Source organism: Brachyistius frenatus, unplaced genomic scaffold (assembly GCF_029030835.1).
Source record: "Brachyistius frenatus isolate BFR_SWC_R1_liver_20210118 unplaced genomic scaffold, ASM2903083v1 Contig_34, whole genome shotgun sequence".
NCBI classification, from domain to species: domain Eukaryota; kingdom Metazoa; phylum Chordata; class Actinopteri; family Embiotocidae; genus Brachyistius; species Brachyistius frenatus.
In genome coordinates, this window is record NW_027210633.1 from 1,135,972 (window position 1) to 1,157,105 (window position 21,134).

The 21,134-nt window shown below is 39.5% G+C and overlaps 1 protein-coding gene across 3 annotated transcripts in view; it reads left to right on the forward strand.

The window, feature by feature from the left end:
* Positions 1-16,241, forward strand: part of LOC138622072 (seizure protein 6 homolog) — a 105,071-nt gene extending 88,830 nt beyond the window's left edge. Inside the window, exons 10-18 of one of the 3 annotated variants that reach the window (XM_069700543.1) lie at positions 7,734-7,930; positions 9,193-9,387; positions 10,457-10,648; positions 12,366-12,560; positions 12,734-12,772; positions 12,867-12,975; positions 13,073-13,169; positions 13,912-13,983; positions 14,112-16,241. In XM_069700543.1, the coding sequence (XP_069556644.1) occupies positions 7,734-7,930; positions 9,193-9,387; positions 10,457-10,648; positions 12,366-12,560; positions 12,734-12,772; positions 12,867-12,975; positions 13,073-13,169; positions 13,912-13,938 (1,051 nt within the window). In that variant the 3' untranslated portion in view covers positions 13,939-13,983; positions 14,112-16,241. Of the gene's footprint in view, positions 1-7,733; positions 7,931-9,192; positions 9,388-10,456; positions 10,649-12,365; positions 12,561-12,733; positions 12,773-12,866; positions 12,976-13,072; positions 13,878-13,911; positions 13,984-14,111 lie in introns of those variants that run through there. The other 2 variants (XM_069700544.1, XM_069700542.1) reach the window with 2 other exon arrangements.
* The last annotated feature ends 4,893 nt before the right edge of the window (positions 16,242-21,134 follow it).

Here is a 21,134-nt window from a genome sequence, read left to right on the forward strand (position 1 = left end):
ATCAGATTCTGATCGTTTCTGTGGATTTTGCATTCTTTAAAATATGCCTTTTACAAGGACATAACACAATGTGAATCACAGCTGAGCTGAGAGCAGTGCTCTCAGTAACCCCGGAGGGGAGCTCCACTGCTGGAAGCCACTGATTCGCTCACTGATGATGATGATTCATGTGGTCAGTTCACTTTGAAAAGTCACAGATTTGTTCAGACATGTACTGAACACCTTGTAAAGGTCAGTATGAAAAAAAATTGAATATATTAAAAACTAATAAACTCATGAGCATGTAACAAAAAGTCATAACATGCTGTGTAATCATTGTAGAATGAGACCCTCTTTTTTGTGATATTCTGCCAACCACTAACATGAAAACGGAGTATTTCTTGTTCACTTCAATCCGAACACAGACCCTGCACCACCAGCAGTCATCAGAGGGAGGTGGTCACACTCCATTACTATACTTGCATGAAGCTTTGCTGCCTCATTAACAGTATTAGGGCTATCAGACATAGACCGTAGCACATGACATCATCTAGCAACATGTAGGCCAACCAGGCATAATCATTCAGGCTGGGGGACCCGATCAGAATTGGCCAGCATTTCCATGTGTTTGGATCTCACTTCCCTGCTCTCTATGCAAATGAACACATCACGTAAATATACAAGTAAATGAGCACATGAACCCATGCAGAAACGGGAGGACAGGAGTTGAAGCAACCGGCATTTAACAAAATGAGACATCTGTGCTCATTTGAGTCTCATTTTAATGTGCTGTCTATTAGAAATATGACGCATTTCACGTTCTGAACAGAGTTCAGAGTTTGTAATTCACAACCTGAACCATCTGGACCCAACTGGTTCAGGTCAGATTATTTAATTCATCCACAAATTGGGCTCTGTGCTGCAGTGGATGAAGTAACATGGATAAACTGTGCGAGGCGGCGGCTCTTCTTCAGTTGTAGGGATGATGTGTTTCAGAAATTAGTCCTCCTGTTCGGTGTCACCCAGTTTATTTAAACAGCCTTCATGACCAGGTGGTCTCTCCTTCAATTAGGTGACGAGGATTTGTCAAATAACTTGAATTTGCACTTAAGGTCTGAAGGTGCTTTGTAAACATCTACATCTTACCTTCTAGTTTTCTTAATAGCTTTATGCTTCTCAAATTATTTGACATTTGAAATTAAAGCCCTGGGTCGGGCTCATTAATACCTCAATCTAATCAGCACTGCTGCATCTGACAGGGCTGTCCAGGGAGGGGCATCACAAAAGTAACAACAGCGCAGTGTGGTTAAGTAGTCTATATTGTGTGATGGGTGAAGTCACCCATGCCCCCTGTCCTTTTACAGCACCTCTATAGATTTCTGTAAAGTAATGACTTTATCTTTGTTATAAACATCTAAATGCTTACAGGTAAAAGTTTAATACACTGAAACAACATCATATAATCATCAGATTACAATAATACAAAAAATAGTATCAATTTATCTTTTACATGTTGCTGATTAAGCATAAAAAAAGGCTACGTTTCCCCCAGCTGTGACATACTGAAGGTTCGTAGAAGGCTGGTTGGTTTCTGTACAAGCACAGCGGTTTATGCCGCCACATTGTCACAATGAACATAATTCCCCAAACGTCATCTCTCAGGCTTACAGCCACTGAGATATGAGCCGTCACTCAAAATATGATGCAGAGATCAAAAACAAAAAAGAAGGAATAATAGCATCAGAGGATACCAATAAACCACAATGTCTGAATACCGCACGGGCTTATGTGCGGCCCTGCATGCCTCTCTGTTCTTTAGATGGAGATTAAAACTGATTAATGTCTGATGTTGAAAGTCAACCAGTGCACTTGGGTAAAGAAAAAAAAAAAAAAAAAGATCAGAGGGGGATTTTTTTTTTCTTTCTATGCAGAAGTAAACAAGTTTGATTTGAAGTACACTGATTTTCATTCAGAGATCTCATTTTAAATTGCACCAGCCTTCAAATTTGTTTTAATCCCAGCCACACGAGGCTGCTCACTGGAAATTAATGCTGCTGTGGCCAGCTTTTAGTTATCTCAGGACTGGTCATGCGTGGCTGTCATGGCAGTAGGAAACCCACAGCCTCTCTGATCCCCGCAGACCCCACCATTACCTTCATGTCTGGTCTGCTCAGCCCGACAACAGCATTCCTGAAGGCCTGGTCAACATGTAATTTGTGCCAAAGCGTGTTTGCGTGCATGCGTTATGCATGTTGAAGTGACAAAAGGCTCTTGTGGATAAGAGCTGTCTCATTATAAGGGTGGGCACACACTTTACCACATTAATGAGAATGTGTGCTGTATTATCATTCATCACTGTGCCTGTGCTGGCAATTACAGAGAAGCAGTGTGCATAATGAGGACTGATTAATTAATTTAGGCCAAACAGGAGGGCTGGCTCTCTGCTAATTAGCATGGAGCATGGCTCGAGCAAGAGCCAGAGACCGGAGGTTACAGCTGATATCCCCACCTGTGGAACACAGCAAGGTAGAACGACTCACATGTGGGTTCTCGCATTCAGAGTGCACTGTATCTCGAAATATGTTCGACAGTGCGACATGATAAGGAAATGTCTTTTACAGATCACATGTTTGTGTCAGTTTAATGAGCAGACTGGAGCTCTTTTGGACTGGACATTCTGGGTTTATAGAGTCCTCTGGTGGAGAGTCTGAGCATTACATGGTCCCTACAAGTCAATATGTGCCTAGGTCATGTACTGTTGTTGCCTAGAAGCATTCGATCTGAGCAGGACAAGTCAAATTGGCACTAGATTGAAGGTTGCATTTGAAAGCATGACACTGAAAGATATTTCCATTAAGTTACTGGATATTTTGCTGGGCTCTTTAAACCTGACAGGTCAGTGAAGGTGACAAAATACTAAGAGGCTTGTAGAAAATAACTGTCATCCGATCATCTGTGGAACTGAGCCTTCAGCCTGAGTTTTCAGAATTTTTTTTTCTAAACACCCAAGTCATGTTGGTGAAAGAGATATTCAATAGAAGAAGACAAATATTGCCTTTATTTTTTAAAGTGAGTTTAAATTTTTGAAAGGTTTTGTGCATTTGCATACTTTACTGTTGCGTAACTAAGCCGGTCATAGGCCTTGTTTAGACTCCCAGTCCAAATCTGTTTTTTTGTCATATCCAAATGGATTTTTGAAAGTAAAAAAAAAAAAAAAAAAATGAACTGGATCCAAACCACATTTGGAGCCGATTTTAAATGCGATTAAGTTGTCTGCTGCCACTTCTTGTTGACAGCTTCTGCATTGCAAAGCCGCATCACCAGCGTAGATGTGTGTATATTGTTACCACAGCAACCCATGCAGATGGGTTGGTGATGCCCCGACACACCAAATCCGATCCTCTCACTTGCAAATAACAGTGCAGACAGTCTATCCTAAAGATCTGGTTTGAAAAACAAATCTGATTTCCCTCTAGTCTGAACAAAGTCTTACATCACTAGTCGTTCATGGCTGTCATTAAACAATGTAGTTGTTAGTACCGTAGTACCCTGACAGTTTTCTAATGAACATTTCTGTTGTAAAATGGAAAGAAAAGATGAATGGACATCTAAACATATTTCTTATGATTAGTTACCAGTTTGCGACACAGGGCAGCGTCTGATTCCTGTTCATGACTTCGGGGAGCGACTATTAAGGGAGCCAGGTGGGATGACATTTGGATGGAGCGATTACCATGTTGCCACAGAAAGCAGCTGAGGGGCCTTGTAGTGACTCACCACCGAGTGCTGTGCAAGTCTGGACTGAAGCCATTGTGCATTTGGCATTCTTCTGCGGCGTCGTCGGGGTTTTAAACACGCTTCAAGCAGACAGATGAGCGAATAGACGGGTCAGTGGGGAAAATTTAAAACCAAGGTTGACTGCATTCCTGATGAGCTAGAGTGACTGGAGGGGACAATTTGGGAGCCCAGGCAGGAGCAGTTCCAGGGTGTCAAGTGGGGAAGCGTGTGATTCGCTCAATGATGTAGACCATAAAAGCTGATGGTGTTTGGAGGTGGCAGCAGTGTTGGCTTTGCATCTTGTCTAACATCAGATTAAAAATCTTTAGCCAGTGTGGTTGTGAAAAAGGTTATTGTAGATCTAAGGTTTTGCCAATCAAAAAGGGCATCTGTCTTGCAATGTTAAGAAAGACAAAATTGTGTGTGTCAGAAGGGAAAAGCAGAGTTGCATTAAGGTACGGCTCAGACAAAATATTTCAAATAAAAGAGCTCTTTGACCAAGTCATTAACTGAAGGTGTGAAGACAGATTTCAACTCTATGACCCCGTGATGAAAATAAGCATGGGTTCATGCTTGACCCATTAAGACTTCTCTGATAGTGAAGAGTAGGCCCACGTTTGGTCAACAGAAATGCTGTTGAGCTCTACCGGTATACCCATTTAAAGCCAAAGAATATGGGTTGTGGTGCTGATAAGATACAGTAATTGGAAGAAGGAAAGTAAAAAGCATCAGATTAAAAGAAGTAAAATCAAGAACTAGACCCAGGTATTGGTATTGCCACCACTAAATGTATCTAAACCTGTATCGTATGTTGTCAAAAGCAAGTTTCTTGGTGTTACAGGATTTTTGTGACGGGAATGATGAAATGCAGAGACCGTAATCACACGGTATTATTGCTAACTGAAGGATCTGCAGCTCCTTTTTGGGCAGTTTGAATGCAGGAAGGCCTTTGGGACAAGATAAGGTGAAATGCTGTGATGCAGTGATATGGTGGATATCCTTCATGACATGAGCAGCACGTAAAGAAGAGCTTGAATAAAAGCGGGAGATGTGAAGAGAGAAAGACGCAAAGCATTTGGCTGTGTTGTTGCTGTGGACTTCACAGATGGACACCCCCAGTTTTGTTGTGTGCATCTTATTCTTGGAGTATAAGGTGTCTGAAAACATTTGTTTATTCTGTTCAAGTCCTTTTAAAAAAGATACCATGGTTCTATATTTGAATGAGGTGTGGAATCTTTGTCATTTCCATCACTGTCATCCACAGCTGCTGACTGTCAGAGAACACGGAGGTGTAAATTAGTCCTCTAGTGGTCCAACTAACCAGAGGGAGCCCCTTCTCACTCAGCACCTCATTTCGCTCACATTCATGCAGCTGGCATTAAATTATTTGCAGCCTGGCACAAGTTGCTTGTCCGGATTTCTCCAACCATCATTCTGGTCATGTCGTGTGGTCTATAAATATGCACCCTGTAGGCTTGATTATTATCAGGTTTTGTCCCATGGTCATAGTTTACATAGACTATGGAGGATTTGTTCCGAGTGTGGGTAAATACAATTGAAGAGGATGCATTTTGGTGATTTTATCAGCAATTGGTTTCTGTTCAAAAGTAGGGGGTGCATTCTATGGGGGAGGAGGTTTGTGAATAGACGATTGAGGGCAATTAGGTAAACACACAGGTGATTTGTTTTTCCTCCATCATAAAATCTTATCAGTCACAGATTACTTGGCCCATTTCTACAATGTTTGGTCCAAAAAAGAAGCGAAAATGCTGCTAGTCTGACCAACTTCTAATTCTTTTGTTGAAGAAAGGAAGAGCCTCAAACTAAACTCGTTCAAACTTTTCTTCAAGTTTGTCCCTCAATGTTCCAGCACATATAATACTTCCCCCCCACCCCTTGACTGAATGAAGAACAAGCACAATACCTTTCAGTGCTTTATATACTGTGTCAAACAGGTGAGACAAATCAGAGGGCAATCAGTGCAAACATAGAGATAGAGCTCATAGAGAGGGTGTTCATTAGGCAAGATAGACTACTAACTTTCAAATTTTAAGAAGCAACAAACACATCAAACACAGAAAGATCACAGAGTAATAATTACAGAGTAGAAATAAAATTAAAAAAAATTGACATCAAAACATAATGTTCTTGTTTTTTAATGTTCACAGCCTCAACTGCTCGTATTGCTTTTAAATTGAGTCAGAGGAACAAACAGTTTTGTCTTTCTTCATCTCATCTTTAAAACATTTTGCATTTGATTTTCACAACTATGATGTGGATGCAATATTTTGTATTATAGTAGCTTCAGCATTTCTACAGTATAAATAGACCCAAGTGAATTTTGCTGTGATTTGCTTATATTGTTAGATTTTCACATCAGATATTCAGTACACACCTGCCCTCTTCTAGATATTAGCCTTCACAATGTTACTGCTCTGAAAGTGTCCAGTCTACTGCAGACACATTGCTAAATTTAAATGAATGCATGGTTTTCAACTTGGTAATTTGACTATGTTTTTTTTGTATTTTGTATTTGTTGGTTTAATGGGGTGGGGACAAGGATGGATGTTTAAAGGCTTTCAAATTAGAGTATGACTTCTCTATGAAGTATATTTCGATTTTCATTTGACCGGATGAACTTGATTTGAACCACCTGCTACCAATCTATATATCTCTCAGGTGCTCTGTTCCCACACCAGGGAACATGTGATTTACATTCACATAATTAAAATATAAAGACTGCATCAGCAATATTAATGTGCAGCTCTATAAAAGTGCATTTCCATGCACATTTTTAATCAGATAGTAGAAAATTGTCTCATAGCCCACATTTCTATCTTTGTGAAATATGTTTGACCAGTTGCCATCAACAAATTAACATTTTTCATTAAAAAAAAGATCATAATTTTGTATTGGATGACATGACTGGATATTTGTGTAGTGTTGCAGTAAATCTGTCACGCAGAGAAACAAACAAAGGGAAAAAGACAAAGACAAGCTGTTTGAGAACAAGGTGTGATTATATTTACATCTGAGAGAGAAACTGGGAATTTGCATTATTGCCAGTGGAGAGAAGCTGTAAGGAATGTTTTCTCACAGTTTTGAGGAAAACACTGCTTTCCTAAAAATAGTTTGAGCACTCGATCGGTAGCTTGATCATGCACAGTAAATAGCGGTGGAGAGTTTATGTGAGACAAGTGATTCATAGCTGTAAAAACACATTGTGCTATTGTCACTGTTGAGTTCTAATCAGCACAGCTTAGTGACTATTAACGCAACCCAATACAGTCATACAGCCACCTTAAGGCACGTAAAGAGCGACTAGTTTCCCCTACTTATTAAATCAGCAGAGAATAACAACGTCTTTGGCTTTTTTGTTTTGTTTTTTGCCATTCTCCATCCCCTGTGTATGAATAAATGTCAAGCTTTACCGATGCTCTATAAAGAGACAAAGAACATATGAATCTCCAAATGGAAAAGGTTAATGCATTCTTAACTTAATCTGCAGCAGCACGTATTCTGTCAAACTGTGGCCTGTCTACCTTATATTGAATTACACAGAAAAAGTAGGATACTGGATGACATGTTTACATTTATTTTCTGTAATCCAATTTTTTTTCCCATGTATTGCAGTGCTGGTAAAGGATAATTCAAATAGTTCCTTTCCTTTGGATTATTCCTACATTATGCTCATATGCACATTAGTGCATATTCACGAGGGGTAATGTGTGGGGAGAAGAGACGTACATCATGAATTATTTAGTGTTTACTTCACATCGGATCCATCCAATATAAACAGAATTTAAATTTTGCAAGTACTGCTGACATCGCCTAATATCATCAGCTTTTGCTTTCATCAGCAAAGCAAAACGGCACACACTAAACAGTTCAGTCTCTGTGCACAATACTCTGCAACTACACCAGAGTCCTGCACCATTCTGTATAGCTAAAGTTATATTTTATCTTTTTTTTTTTAGTCTCCATGTGGGGAAGAACGACATCCTGACCTTCTATGATGGGGACGACCTGACAGCCAACATCCTGGGCCAGTACAGCGGCACACGGCCCCACTTCAAGCTCTACACCTCCATGGCCGATGTCACGATTCAGTTTCAATCAGATCCTGCCACGAACATCTACGGCTACAACAATGGCTTTGTGGTTCACTTCTTTGGTAAGATGTGTGGAATATAACTATGATTAAATATTTTTATATTTTATTGAAAAAAAAACCATCTTCTCTGGTTAACAACATTCAGAAACTTTCTCTTTAGATTAAATCGGTTTTAGTATAAGATTATATACCATTCGAAAGCATGTAATACACCCGTCAGTCCACTAGAGGACACCGTGTCAGGGTTACTTTTGGACTTGCTGAAGCGTGAATAGAAGATGCCTTAGGTTTGGTCACCAAAAACACATGGGGAAGATTAGGAAAAGATCATGGTTTGGGTTACAAGTAATTTCAAATAAGTAATGTTACGTACTTCACATCAATTACCTGTTACATGATATACATAACTTAAAAGAAATCCATGTTGACTTTAGCTTTCTCAAGGATTCAAACACCTGTCATTTTGAGTGAAAGTCCTGTGTTTGTTCCATCCAACCACTCTTGACCTACTTCCCACTTGGACTTTAGCACTCTCGGTACTTTATCACATGACCTCTCTTTTCGATCCTGGTCGTACATGCGTGTACTATTCACGCCTAGGCGAGGCCAAACGCAACACTGACACGGTATCCTCTAGTGGACTGATGGGTGTATTACATGCTTTGGTGTGATATTGGGCTGAAAATTGCCACTGAGAAACCAAAACTGTGGAATATAAAATGTTACTCGTACCTTGCCAGCAAATTACCAGTTGGAAAGAATTGTCCCTCTGTCTCCTCCTCTCTTGCTGTGCCTCTGTCCTCAGGCTCATTACAGGTGCACATGAATTAAGTAACAACTAACACAAGAATAGGGTGCACTTCAACATCAGCTGGTTCTCTCCAACGCTTTGTGTTTTTGGCCATGTATGCTGCAGTTAAGCGAGGCACACATTGACTGTTGCCAAACCACCTGCTGGGTTCCTCCTAGCAAACATCACAAGTCTCTATTTACATTTTCCCCTCCCAAACCGCTGCTGGTTAGAGCTCAAAGAGCTGAACATTTTGCAGTTGTATTCATTCCCTGCAGAGGTTGTTGAATATTAATGTTTGGATTTCCTCGAGGATCATAACTATACAGTCCAGATCCCGTATAAAGAATGAAAATTTGATTTGTTTATCGTACAAGAAAATGTAATATTGTGAGAATATTCCTGTATTCCCAGTACTACTGGCTATTCTGTCTGTGCTCCCATTTCTGCGCTTCTCAATTCCCCGTTTGCTGTTCTGTCTTCCGTCTTTCCTCCCAACATAACGCGATGCCAACTGCTCAAATGTCAATAGAGGTGCCAAGGAACGACACCTGCTCCGAGCTACCGGAGATCACCAACGGCTGGAAGAGCACGTCCCACCCTGACCTCATTCACGGCACCGTCGTCACCTACCAGTGCTACCCTGGATTCGAACTGGTGGGCTCTGAAATCCTCATGTGCCAGTGGGATCTCTCCTGGAGCGGCGATGTGCCAAAATGTGGGGAAGGTGAGAGCAAGCACACAAAACCTAGTGTTTTTTTTTTTTTCTTTTTACTTATGTTATCATAGTACGATGACTAGATTTTGTAATGAAACTCTCGTGTAATTATTTAATTTTATCTGCATATTTTATGCAGACTTCTCAACACTGCATATGTATCAGCTATGTCTAAGCAAAATTATGTCAATCAGGACCCAAATTGTTCCTTAGTCATTGAGTTGTGACCCAAATCTTCTAAATTTCTGAGCCATTCAAGTATATTTCACAAAAAAATAGTGCAGTAATACACAATGCCTTCATGTACTGTTTAAAACATGACTAACGAAGTGCAACAAAAAACCTAATGAAATAAAAAGTAGATTAATTTGATTTACAGTTCAAATTGGTGTGCTCATCAAGTTTTGAGATCTAAAATTTACCTGTATGAAATTGAAAGGCAGCTCGATCTCCCCGTAACCTTGTTTACAAATACACAAATAAGATGCTGCTACTTATGTGACTGTTAGTTTTGGTCATTACTGTCATGACAGCAAACAGTTTGTGCGCGTGTGCTGCATCATGGGAAACATATAAAGTGCAGCGACAAAGATTCTTTAGATTTCAAAATAAAAGTTTGACTTTTTTTCCCACTACTACTACCACTGCTACTATAACACACCTCTCTCTGATCAAACTCTCAATAGTGAGTTGCATTGTGGGGAATAACGGCACCAGGTTTTAACTAGGATTAAAGTTGTGTGGAATGGTAAAAAAAAAATATTAAAAAAAAATTCTGTTTTTGGTTCTGCTGCATTGATTTTTTTTATCTTTTTTATTAATAGCAAAAAAGTTGATGGACTACTATAAAAATGCATTTTGATACTTTGAATAGTGTTTGTTTATCTTGTATGGAATCAAGCCAGGTCCTTGAAATCATTTACCTGTTCATAATTGGTAATTTATCCAAGAAAACTAATATGAAAACAATACTGTAAAGACTTATTTCCTTTTGCTAGAAGCACAAATTTCATTAGAGTATTCGGATACCACTAATGACAGTAATAACAAATAACTTTCTGTTTTTGTGTTGCACCAGTAATGACATGTCGGGACCCCGGAAATGTGGAGCACAGTCGTAAAGTGATCGCAGGCAGCCGCTTCAACGTTGGAGCGACTGTGCAGTTTATCTGTAATAAAGGCTACATCCTGTCCGGCTCCAGTCTCCTCACTTGTTACAACCGAGATTCAGCCACGCCCAAGTGGAGCGAGAGGCTGCCCAAGTGTGTCCGTAAGTCCCAGAAGTCACAAATATACACGAGTGAGGGATTTTAATATACGCAGAGTTGGCGCCAGAGCATAAGGAACGGACGGGCTGTCAGCTCTGACAGGTGTCACTCTGTCATGAACTATGACAGAGTGCCATGCGCACGCACATACATACATACATACATACATACATGCATACATACATACTTGTTACGCACCATGTCCAGAAAATCAAACGGTATAAAGATGCACGGCGGAAATCCATTTAACATTCTTCAAGAGGCAATTGATGAAACAACGCGTACGTTGTGCCACCACTCAGGCTATATGACAAACTAAAAGATAAACAGCATCCGGTAAGCCACATGAGGAACCAGTGTGTGTGATTAAACTACACAACCATGTGCACACTCTTCTAGTTACAACTTCAAAAGTGCATCTTTAGGTGGGACTGCACAGCATTTGTATGCCTTGTCCCACATATTTAGACAATGTCCCACATTTTGATTGACTCTGGTTCATTTTTGTCAGTAAACACTGCAGGAAAGAAGCTTTTCTTAAATCGGTCTTTTGTCTAAAGGCTGTGTAGAAAGCAAGGGAGGCTGTTATCATGGAGCTGTGTTTAATGTCAGTCAAACTATGAATATGTGGGTCAAGTGCAGGTTAATCTGTCACCATCTTTTCTGCCAACGGGGAGATTTACAAGTCACCACAAACTCAGGAGCTATGCAGATTTCAGGAAGATATGATGGCAGCTACCACAAACAAAAGGACATGCAGCTAGGATGGGACATAATTCATTACTGGCTATGAGAATCGCTTTCCTCTGACTTCACCCACAGTTATATCTCAAATTCATGGAAACACTCACCACAACAATACAAGTAGTAAGCCAGACCATTTACTATGAAGAGAAAAAAAAACAACAGAAAAGCTTTAGCTTCCTTTTATGCTTACCGTACTTTGCGTGAGACCTTGGAAAGTAGCATGGGAAGAATGAAACAAGTGTATTTGATTTGAATGTAAACAGCCCAACCTGTTACTGCAGCTTGTCTGTAAGTCACGGTCAGGTGTGCCGAGCTAATATCAGCCGAATCATGAGCTTGAATTTGGTTGTCACTGCCACAACTGACTGCCGATGTGGGTGCTGTTCCAGACCATTCTTTTATGTATATATTAAATGAATATCAACTAAGTTTTGCGTTTGCCATTCCAATGCTTAGATTTTAAGAAAATATCCACACTAGTTAATCTCATCTAACGTTCCAACGTAACTACTTTTAATTGGTTAGACAGGAGGTTGTTGTTTAGAATGGTTTCCTAAATGCACACTATCACTGTTTTGTTAATTTGTTTTGCTTTTCACTCGTCCAATACCAAATTGTATAACTGTTTTTTACTTGTAGCTGGTAAGCATTATAGTTAGAGTTGTATTTTCGGGCAAGGAGTTCAGCCTCAGGGGCACAGTGACCTTTACGGACAGGCCTGGACCCACAAGGTCCGCCCATGAGGCCCACGCTGAATATATGATGAAGACACATCACTGTTGCACTAATTTATGCCACTTCTGTTTCTTTGGAGACAAACTACAACCGAACCAATGCAGAAATATTCTTGTTTCATTCATTATACGAGTCAAAGCACAATATCACAATGTTTTGTCATTGTTTCTACTGCTGATAGAAAACTGTATAAAGCTATTTTTTTGTGATGTAAGATATTGTCGCCCTCCTCCTCAGCTGAAAAGTATGAGCCGTGCAGAAACCCCGGCGCTGCTTCCACCAGCGTGCAGAGCTCTGAGAAGGCATTTTACCAGGCGGGAGAGACGCTGACCTTCTCCTGCCACAGCGGCTACGAGCTGCATGGCGAGGCCACCATCTACTGCATCCCTGGACACCCGTCACAGTGGAACAGCACCCCTCCTGCCTGCAGAAGTAAACCATACCCACTCGCTATTATTTAACCAAACATTTGGAAATCCAGTGCAGCCTACACAAAACTCTGTGCTATTGATTTGGTTGCTATTTGAGAATGCAAGGGCTTTTTTCTGAAATATGCACTGTGCTCTGCTCCAAACACTGACTAAACTCAACTTGTGTCTTTGCAGCATCCTCAACACAGTTTGTGAATGAACGCAGGCTAGATGGTGAGCCATGTTTTGAAGCTTGCACTGTCAATATATTGATATTTCTTTGTTTGCAGAAATAATACATGTTTTTGTGTTTGTTTTCCCCTTTTAGTTGTTAATACAGAATACAGCATGGAGGGAACCAATATTGCCCTCGCTGTTTTTATTCCAACTGCAGTCATCTTGGTGGTTGTCCTCGGGATTTATGTCTACTTTGCAAAGTAAGTAATAATCTAATACGTGTAAGTGTTTCATTTGCAATCGAACGAGCCTTGACAGAATGTTTCTTCCCCTCTTTCTTCTCCACTCTTTACTCAGACTCCAAGGCAAGTCTGTCAGAATGCCGACATCTTTGCCGCCTTATGACAACATGACAGAGGAGTCGGCTTTCAACAACCCCGTATACGAGAGCGGAGTAAGTACAGATGTCATGAACATGCAAGACGTGGATTCTCAGAACACCAGTGTGCTGTCGTGATCCCCTCCCCATCTGGCAGTCATCCTGTCGTCATCCTGTGTTTCACCACCGGAGGGCACTCTCCACCTCATCTTCCCATCACCATAATCAATCATCAGTAAGAACTTGTGGCCTTGAAGCTCATAAAAATAGGACACAAGGACACTTTCCTTCACCCCACTCTGATGTCAAAGGTCCTTTGCATCCTGGATTTCCATCCTTCATCCATTTGAGTGAGAGTGACATGTTTAAACCTACTTTGTTGTCATTGTTGTGTCTCTTACCCATGGCATATGCACGAATCATGTTGGATGCTGCAATCCTCGGGTGTGATAATGAATGTTTTTGCTCTAAACTGGGTTGTGCACCTTAAAATGTTCATGTTATTTATTCTAAAATTTATAGTAGCCTATATTCAGCTAAGCAGTGATTGCATCATCAAAAAAAGATGCACTTTATCCAGTAGGATCTAGCTTTTACTTTGAAAAAACTATTTAGCAACTGTAGACATTTCCTGTATCTTCCTGTGCTTCTTGTTTCCATCTGACTCATAATTCACAAGGATATATATATATATATATATATGCACAGTAGAGCCAAAGATCACAGAGCCAGGCTGTTGTATGAATAGTGACTCTATGCATACAATTCTTCTCTTGTTTATTACTCTGTTTTTTTTTTCCCCTGTCTGCTTCTTCAGCACTGGCAGATTCATTCTAGATACTAAACCCTGTCAGTATGTCCACTTTGGCTGTACTGCAGAACAACTGAGGTGAGAGCTCCTCCTAATGCTGAGAGCACATCTTTCCTAAAACCATTTTTGTTTCATCTAACCTGCCACACATGATGATATGGTTTCTCTTTTTGTCTAAAACAATTTTTTTGTTGTTGTATTTACAGACTATTCTTTAAGAATACACAACTGCTGATTATTGAAAATGCAGAAATATGGTGTTGGTACTTTCATAAGACATGTGACCCTTTTAAGGAATGTAAATCATGCTTTTTAACCACTAAAATTATGGATAAAGGGTAAAATAAGCTACTTTTTTTAAACTCATTTTCCAACATGAAGACAATCCTTCCCCTTCCTCTGTCATCTTAACATGGTACTATAACTGAACTGTAACATCGCTGTCACATGCAGGCTGGTCATATTTTGTTTAGTAGTGTCATTCAAAGCACCTTCCTTGAGTGAATACAGCTGATTGCTTACTTGTGTTTTCATCAGAAACTAAAAATAACTGAAGTTAAGTACAGACAGATAAATATAGAGAAGAACTGAGATGAAGAATGGGCAGAAAAAGATTCGAAGATTTTGAAATCCAGTTAATGTGCATAGTACATTTACTAAATACCAAACAAAGGCACAGATAATACTGGTACAGGAAGAACCGGAGGTATGTCAGTCATTTGTCAAAGATTTGTCTGTGACACTTTTAATAATAAATGCTAATGACAACTATAGCTGTCCCCAACTAAAATCTATTCTCCTGATGTACCGTAATTATTTTTTTTAGATGTCAGGTTTTATAAAATGTCCAGAACTAATGAACAGGAGTTTTTAAAAGATCTACAGTGGTGCTTCAAAGTTTGTGAACCCTATAGAGTTTTCTATATTTCTGGATGGATATGACCTAAAACATCATCCGCTTTTTACACTAGCCCTAAAAGTAGATCAAGAAAACCATGTTAAACAAGTGAGACAGAAATATTACATGTGTTCATTTATTTGTTTATTGAGGAAAATGGTTATATATTGCAGATGTGCAGAAGTGGCAAAACTGCACACCATTCTTGTTCAGAGTTCTCTCAGTTTCATGAACATGAACTTTATTCAAAGTCAGAGAGGCCCTAAATTGCTTAGAAGTTACACCGGGTTCATCACCTTGCGGACTGTTACACACCTTGCACTTTAGGGGTGATCTTGCCTCCATGTGTACTGTAAATTGGTGGCAGTCCAAAGTTCTTCAAAAAAAAATTTGTTTTATTTATCTTTTTTTTTTTTTAAATCTTTTTTCTGCCTGATGAGCATCATCAACTCTTTTTCTGAGGTCCTCATAAATCTCCTTTTTGTACCATGATACACTTCCACAAATGTGTCATAAAGCTCAGACTTTGATACATCCCTGTTTTTTTAGACACATCTGATTATCATCCCATTGATTGAAAACACCTGACTCTAATTTCAACCTTAAACTGCTAATCCTGGCGGTTTTAATCCTTTTGCCACTCGAAGATTTGGGCTCTCTTTATCTACTTTTTAGACTTGTGCGAAAATCGGATGATGTTTTTGGTCAAATTAATGCAGAGAAAGATAGAACATTTTAAAGGGTTCACAAGCACCACTATAACTACATAAGTGGATGTACTACAAACTGTTTTGCAAATATGTAAAATCAGTAAGACACAGAGGGAATGTTTGTTGTAATATTCCTGTATTGTATTGTTACTGAGGAGTGAATCCATTATTTTGTATTTGTAAAAAGCAAATGAGAACTTCACAAGCTGCATCATCCTCTATCATTATCATCCCTTCTTTAACTGCTTGCTTGTCTGGTCTTTACAGGACAAATGAAACAAATATTTTTGAGGTGTCCATTTAGAGACCTTAAAGCAAGAATTGCTCAAGCTTTGCCTTTTCGGACCCTCTCTGCACTGCTCATCTTTTCCTCCAACTTTCTTTTGTTCCCAGTTTTGTTTGTTTGTTTAATTTTCCCCTCTATGTGTATTACTGTAAATATGTATTTCTTTGCACAGTTAAATCTGTGGAACACCAATGTGATATTTTTATAAAAGTAAATTGTTGATGACCGTTGGTGATTGTTTGTTCTTGAGTACTTTTGTTTTTTCTTGTTGATGCCGAGTGCCAGTGGCAATTAGAGATGGAGGGAAAGGGTGCTTTGATTGTTGAGATATGTTGGATCAAAAATTCCCAAATTCCCCAACATTATTTGGAAAATTTGCCATCAGAAGTTTCTTTTCTTTGTGTATGGGTCTGCTATTTGTAAATAAACTGCCTGTCTAATATGAGTGCCTCACGACTGACTATAACCTGAGAAATCACGTGAAAATGTTTGTAAAACCGAATCTTTGGTTTGACTGTCATTTTGTATTTGTAGGCCCTGACGTTATTAGAGCACCACACTATGTTTCGGGGTATTTTTTTTTCCATTATACGATTACACTTCAAGAAATATAACAAATGATGCCGGATATTTTCCTACAAGCTGACGTGTGGCTTCAACTGCATAGAGCCTCAGAGGATTTCTCAGTTTTCATACGGGACATATCAGCTCTGCTCACCACTGTTCTTATGTCACACTGTAAAGTCTGCTTCTAAAGATTAAATAGCAATTAGTTCATTTGTGTATGTTGCAGAATGTGGTTGTACCCCAGCTTTAGCAGACCCTGAGCTAACACCCAGTGACAATATACAGCACAGTAACCAGCCACCGTACTGATGCAGGTGGTTGAGTTAAACCTCAGATTGATCCCCGTATTACAAAACAATCTAAATCCTGCAGAGTAAATCCTCACGTAACAGATGGGTGTTTACTTAGTTGGGGGGTCACGCTGCGGTGCAGCTGCTTGTGTTATATTTGTAGATAGACATCATCTCCTTTGTGCACATCCTTTAACGGATCTTTCTTTCAGCGTCACAGCTGCTGCGACCACACCCAGGAAACCAAATCACCTTTCAACTATCTATAATCCTCTGATTAATAATAAAATAAACTGATGTTTAAAGTATTTGTCAGTGGCTCATTAATGCGTAAGTTCATCTTTGGGTGAGTTAACTTGCAACATGAAAATAATTCTTACTTTAGACAATGACAGGACAGAACTATTGTTGTCATTATAAATATCTGCTGAGCTTTGAAAACTATGACAAGTCTAAATGCAACATTACCAAACACCACCGAGGGTGAAATTACTAAGCACTAAAAGCAGCAGTATAAACTATAATATACTGCTTCAGGTGTCTTAAACACATCAGCAATGTGTTGTTGGAGCATGCATGTTCATATTAAAGTGAAACCAATAGGAAGTAATGTGCAAACAACTGGAGGCAGCGCCAAATTAAATTAGTGATACAGCTGCTTACCTCTAGATGGCGGCATGATAACAGGTAGGACTCGAGGTGCACCCACCAGTTCATTCTCAATGTTTTCTTTCAGTCAGGCTGTGAATTATATCATACAGTATATCTAGTTAATATCTGCTGATTTTTGTTTACAATAAATCTCAACCTGTAATACCCGACAGAGAAAAATGAAATACTGAAAGTTAAATTGAATTTACAGAAATCGATGGTATGGTATACCACATTCATACTGACTGTAGACAAGGATGTTGGTTTGTTTATATTCCCCAACACTGGGAAGTTCGCAGGGTCCAGTTAAAGACCGAGGAGAAGTGCAATAATATAGTAGGCAACAAAGTCCAAAAGGGAAACCAGCGACTTGAAATCTAAAATCAAATACTATTTCACAAAAGTTATGAAGGCTTCCTCATACTGAATCTCTTGTAGGCAACAAAGTAATTGTCTGACATCTTTGGGTATAGGATTTAGAGGAACCTATTGGCAGAAATTGAAAATGATATTTCCAATTGTTTGTATTATTGTGTAATCAACTGAAACAAAAACAAAAATCACCTTGTATCAATTACCTCCGAATGAACCCTACATAGATATGTACATAGGGACTTCGTCCCCTTCCAGGTTGCACATGTTACACCACCATGTTTCTACAGTAGCCCAGAAGGAACAAACCAAACACTGACTCTAGAGAGGGTACGAGGAGTTTCGAGCCCACCATTTATTTGTCTTACACACTTACACAATCAGAAGTGTTCAGTCGCTTGCAATCTGCAGTTTACCCATTAGATGTCACTAAGTCCTGCACACTGCTCCTTTTAACGGTCCTCAGTGTTGTTTGCTAAGAGACAGCTAAGGTTTCCAGTGTTTGATTAGACAGTGTTGTACCGTATAGTGTTTCTTGTCCTGTATGTTTGTCTATGTTCACAGTGAAAAGTCACTATGTTTGCCGGAGCCACCCCAGTAATTAGCCCATACGTTTTGATCAAGTGGTCTCAGTCATCTCCATTTACACAGCTGATGAGGGTCGATTGATTTTAGCATGTTCTGTAGCTTTGTGAGAGAGAGGAAGTACACTGGCAGGCAGCAGCGGATTTAATTTTTTGAATTGATGTACATCAGACCTCTGGGTGATTGCAGGGACTAAGATTTTTCTGATATCATAATCAAACACCTGAAATATCAGGTACATAAAAAAGGAAATCAGTAGATCAATGTGTATAGTTTGTCTCTGGACATATTCGTAACATCAATTATTCCCTGGATCTAGTCCACCTTATTTCTATTTGCATTGATGGAGGTGTCAGGTACAAGTCACAGTGGTTAACCTGAAGCTGTCGTGTCAGATTATTCTTCGACTCTGGTTGAATTTTGCATTATGGGGAATTGTGTTGAACAAAAAATGAGTCATTATATATGAAGTCAATCCAGTCAGGAGGTTTTTTTGGGGGTTTATGTGCCTGTGTTACTAAGGGAGCTGGTCTGTCTCGGCGGATCATGTGGAGGCAGTCAACGATGATTTCAGCTGAGCTTTCACTCTGACGCAGGAGGCATCGAGCAGCTTGAGCCATTAAAATGTAAATTTCCCAGTGCAGTCTGAGCTCGAGGACCACAACTGGGGATCCACTCATGTGTTAGCTTGCTCTCTTTTACTTCACATGTTAATCATTGACGGAGAGGCCCAGAGACATCAAAATATGTGATGAAACACAAATAGAAACAATAAAACATTGTTTGACGGTTGTCTTGTAATTATTGTGGTTTAAAGCATTTGTATGTGTGTGTTTGAATTCCAGATCAAGTTACAAACATCTTCAGTGAACTGAAAGGCCTGACTGCATCAAGTGAAAACAACCTGAGCTAAATGCAGAAAGATTACACAACATTATGCACCACTGTGCAAAACTGCCAAATATATATATATCTAATTTTATTGCATTTCTATGTAGCTTTTAGCTACCAGTGCAGCCAAGTTGAGTATTTTCCCTGGCCTGAGTGCAGATAAATATTGTAGCAACTGATCAACCAAAATTACAGGTGTTGCTAAAGGGCAACATAGAGTACAGTACATTTTATTTATCATCTGTGTCTCAGTCAACAGACTGACTGTCCTTTGTGTGGGCTCTGTCAGTTTTTGCTGTTTTTGCATGATGCCAGCAGGTGGCAATCTCCTACCAAGTCAGCTGCCTGATGGGAGGGGAGGGGGGTGGTGGTGGTCATATACAGTAAAGTGCATCATGAAGACCATCTCCAACACTTAATACTCCCACAATGCACTGGCAGGTTTGCAGATGATTCACAATTAAACTAAAATGGCCTGCTCGCAATCCAACAGAGACCAGGACATGGCAATTAACCCACTAATAGAGCAGACCATTAGACCTCCCTCTTTGAGGCGGCGGTCCCAGGGCAGGCAGTACACTTGCAAATGGGGCTGTGGGGTGTATATTTATATCACCAAAGATAGTTTGATGTCATGACCCATTCGAAGAGTCTACTGTACAGTAGTGAGGGGTGGGAATCAGGAAAAATCAGCAGCGGCCCAGTAAATAAATAAATAATTTATAGAAAGAGGAAGCAAAGTTTATGGCGTTCAAAAATGTATACATTTTAAAGTTAACTAGATCTGATGTATTAATGTTTATGATGTGAGGCTTCAGATGCACTATGACTATCAGATTTGTTTAGCTGTTCCCTTCGACAGGTCTATTACAATATAACTGATTAGTCAAGGTTCTTTCATCACTACAAGGTTTGGAAAATAGTAAAGTAAATATGATGTTTTACATTTGAAGTTTATTCAGATTTATCAATCTACCCAGAGGCTTCTGCTTTGTTTTTGTTTTTTTACTGTGTTTTTAGCTGAGATTGACAGGCAGCCTCCATCCCTAAAGCATGCTTTTATTAATCTGACGAAAATCCCATTAAGACAGCGTAGAAAGAGAAATATCCAACTACGTAATGGAACCAAGTCATGTTTAAGTGCAGGGAAAATGAGGGTTGGCTGCTTTTGACCCTCTGAAGTCTGACCTCTGCTCACATACACCTACAGTGTATGGACCTCTTCTTTTTATAGAATCCTGTGCACCATAACCACTAATAGAAATATGGTAGTTTATGTTTTTTTATCAGCTTGTTTTTAGACCTCCAAACCTTGTAAAAGGCTTTTCATATGATTTTATGAAACAATGTTCAATGGAAGTCTTTCATTGGTTAGATACTATTCTAACATGCTGCAATACATACAACCATCACATTTATGTAAAATGAAGTTTGAAAATTGTATTTAGCATGATAATCACTAATATCTTGTTACAAGATTAGAACTGATTAAGGGCTGATGTTGAGGTGTAGAAATACAACATAATATAATCTGAATATAAAATATGTCATGCAGGTATTGATGGTTTATGTTACAGATACATAGATTTTTGCATTTCAGTTGATTTTATAACTCATTGAATAATTTTACTGCTCCAACATTGACATTTTTTTATGATTGTGTGCAAGGATGAAAGACTTTATCCCTCCAGTTTTCATGTAAGAAAATTCTCCAATTTGCTACTGTACTGCATTTGTCACAGTCCCCGGGGAGCAGTGTCTGACGAGGCAGGCAGCCATGTCATATCGTGCAGACAGGGCTCACTGTCTTTGTTATTGCTAACTGCAGCCTCAGGAAGCCATTTTGCAGAAAACAAAAGGGTAAACCCCTCTGCACGCCTCTGGTGTCCCTTGATGTGGCAAGATGCCAAATCTCACTCTCCAGCATACGTAGGGGGTCTGGGCTTCCCTAATGCCCTCTGATCACTGAGGCTCATGTA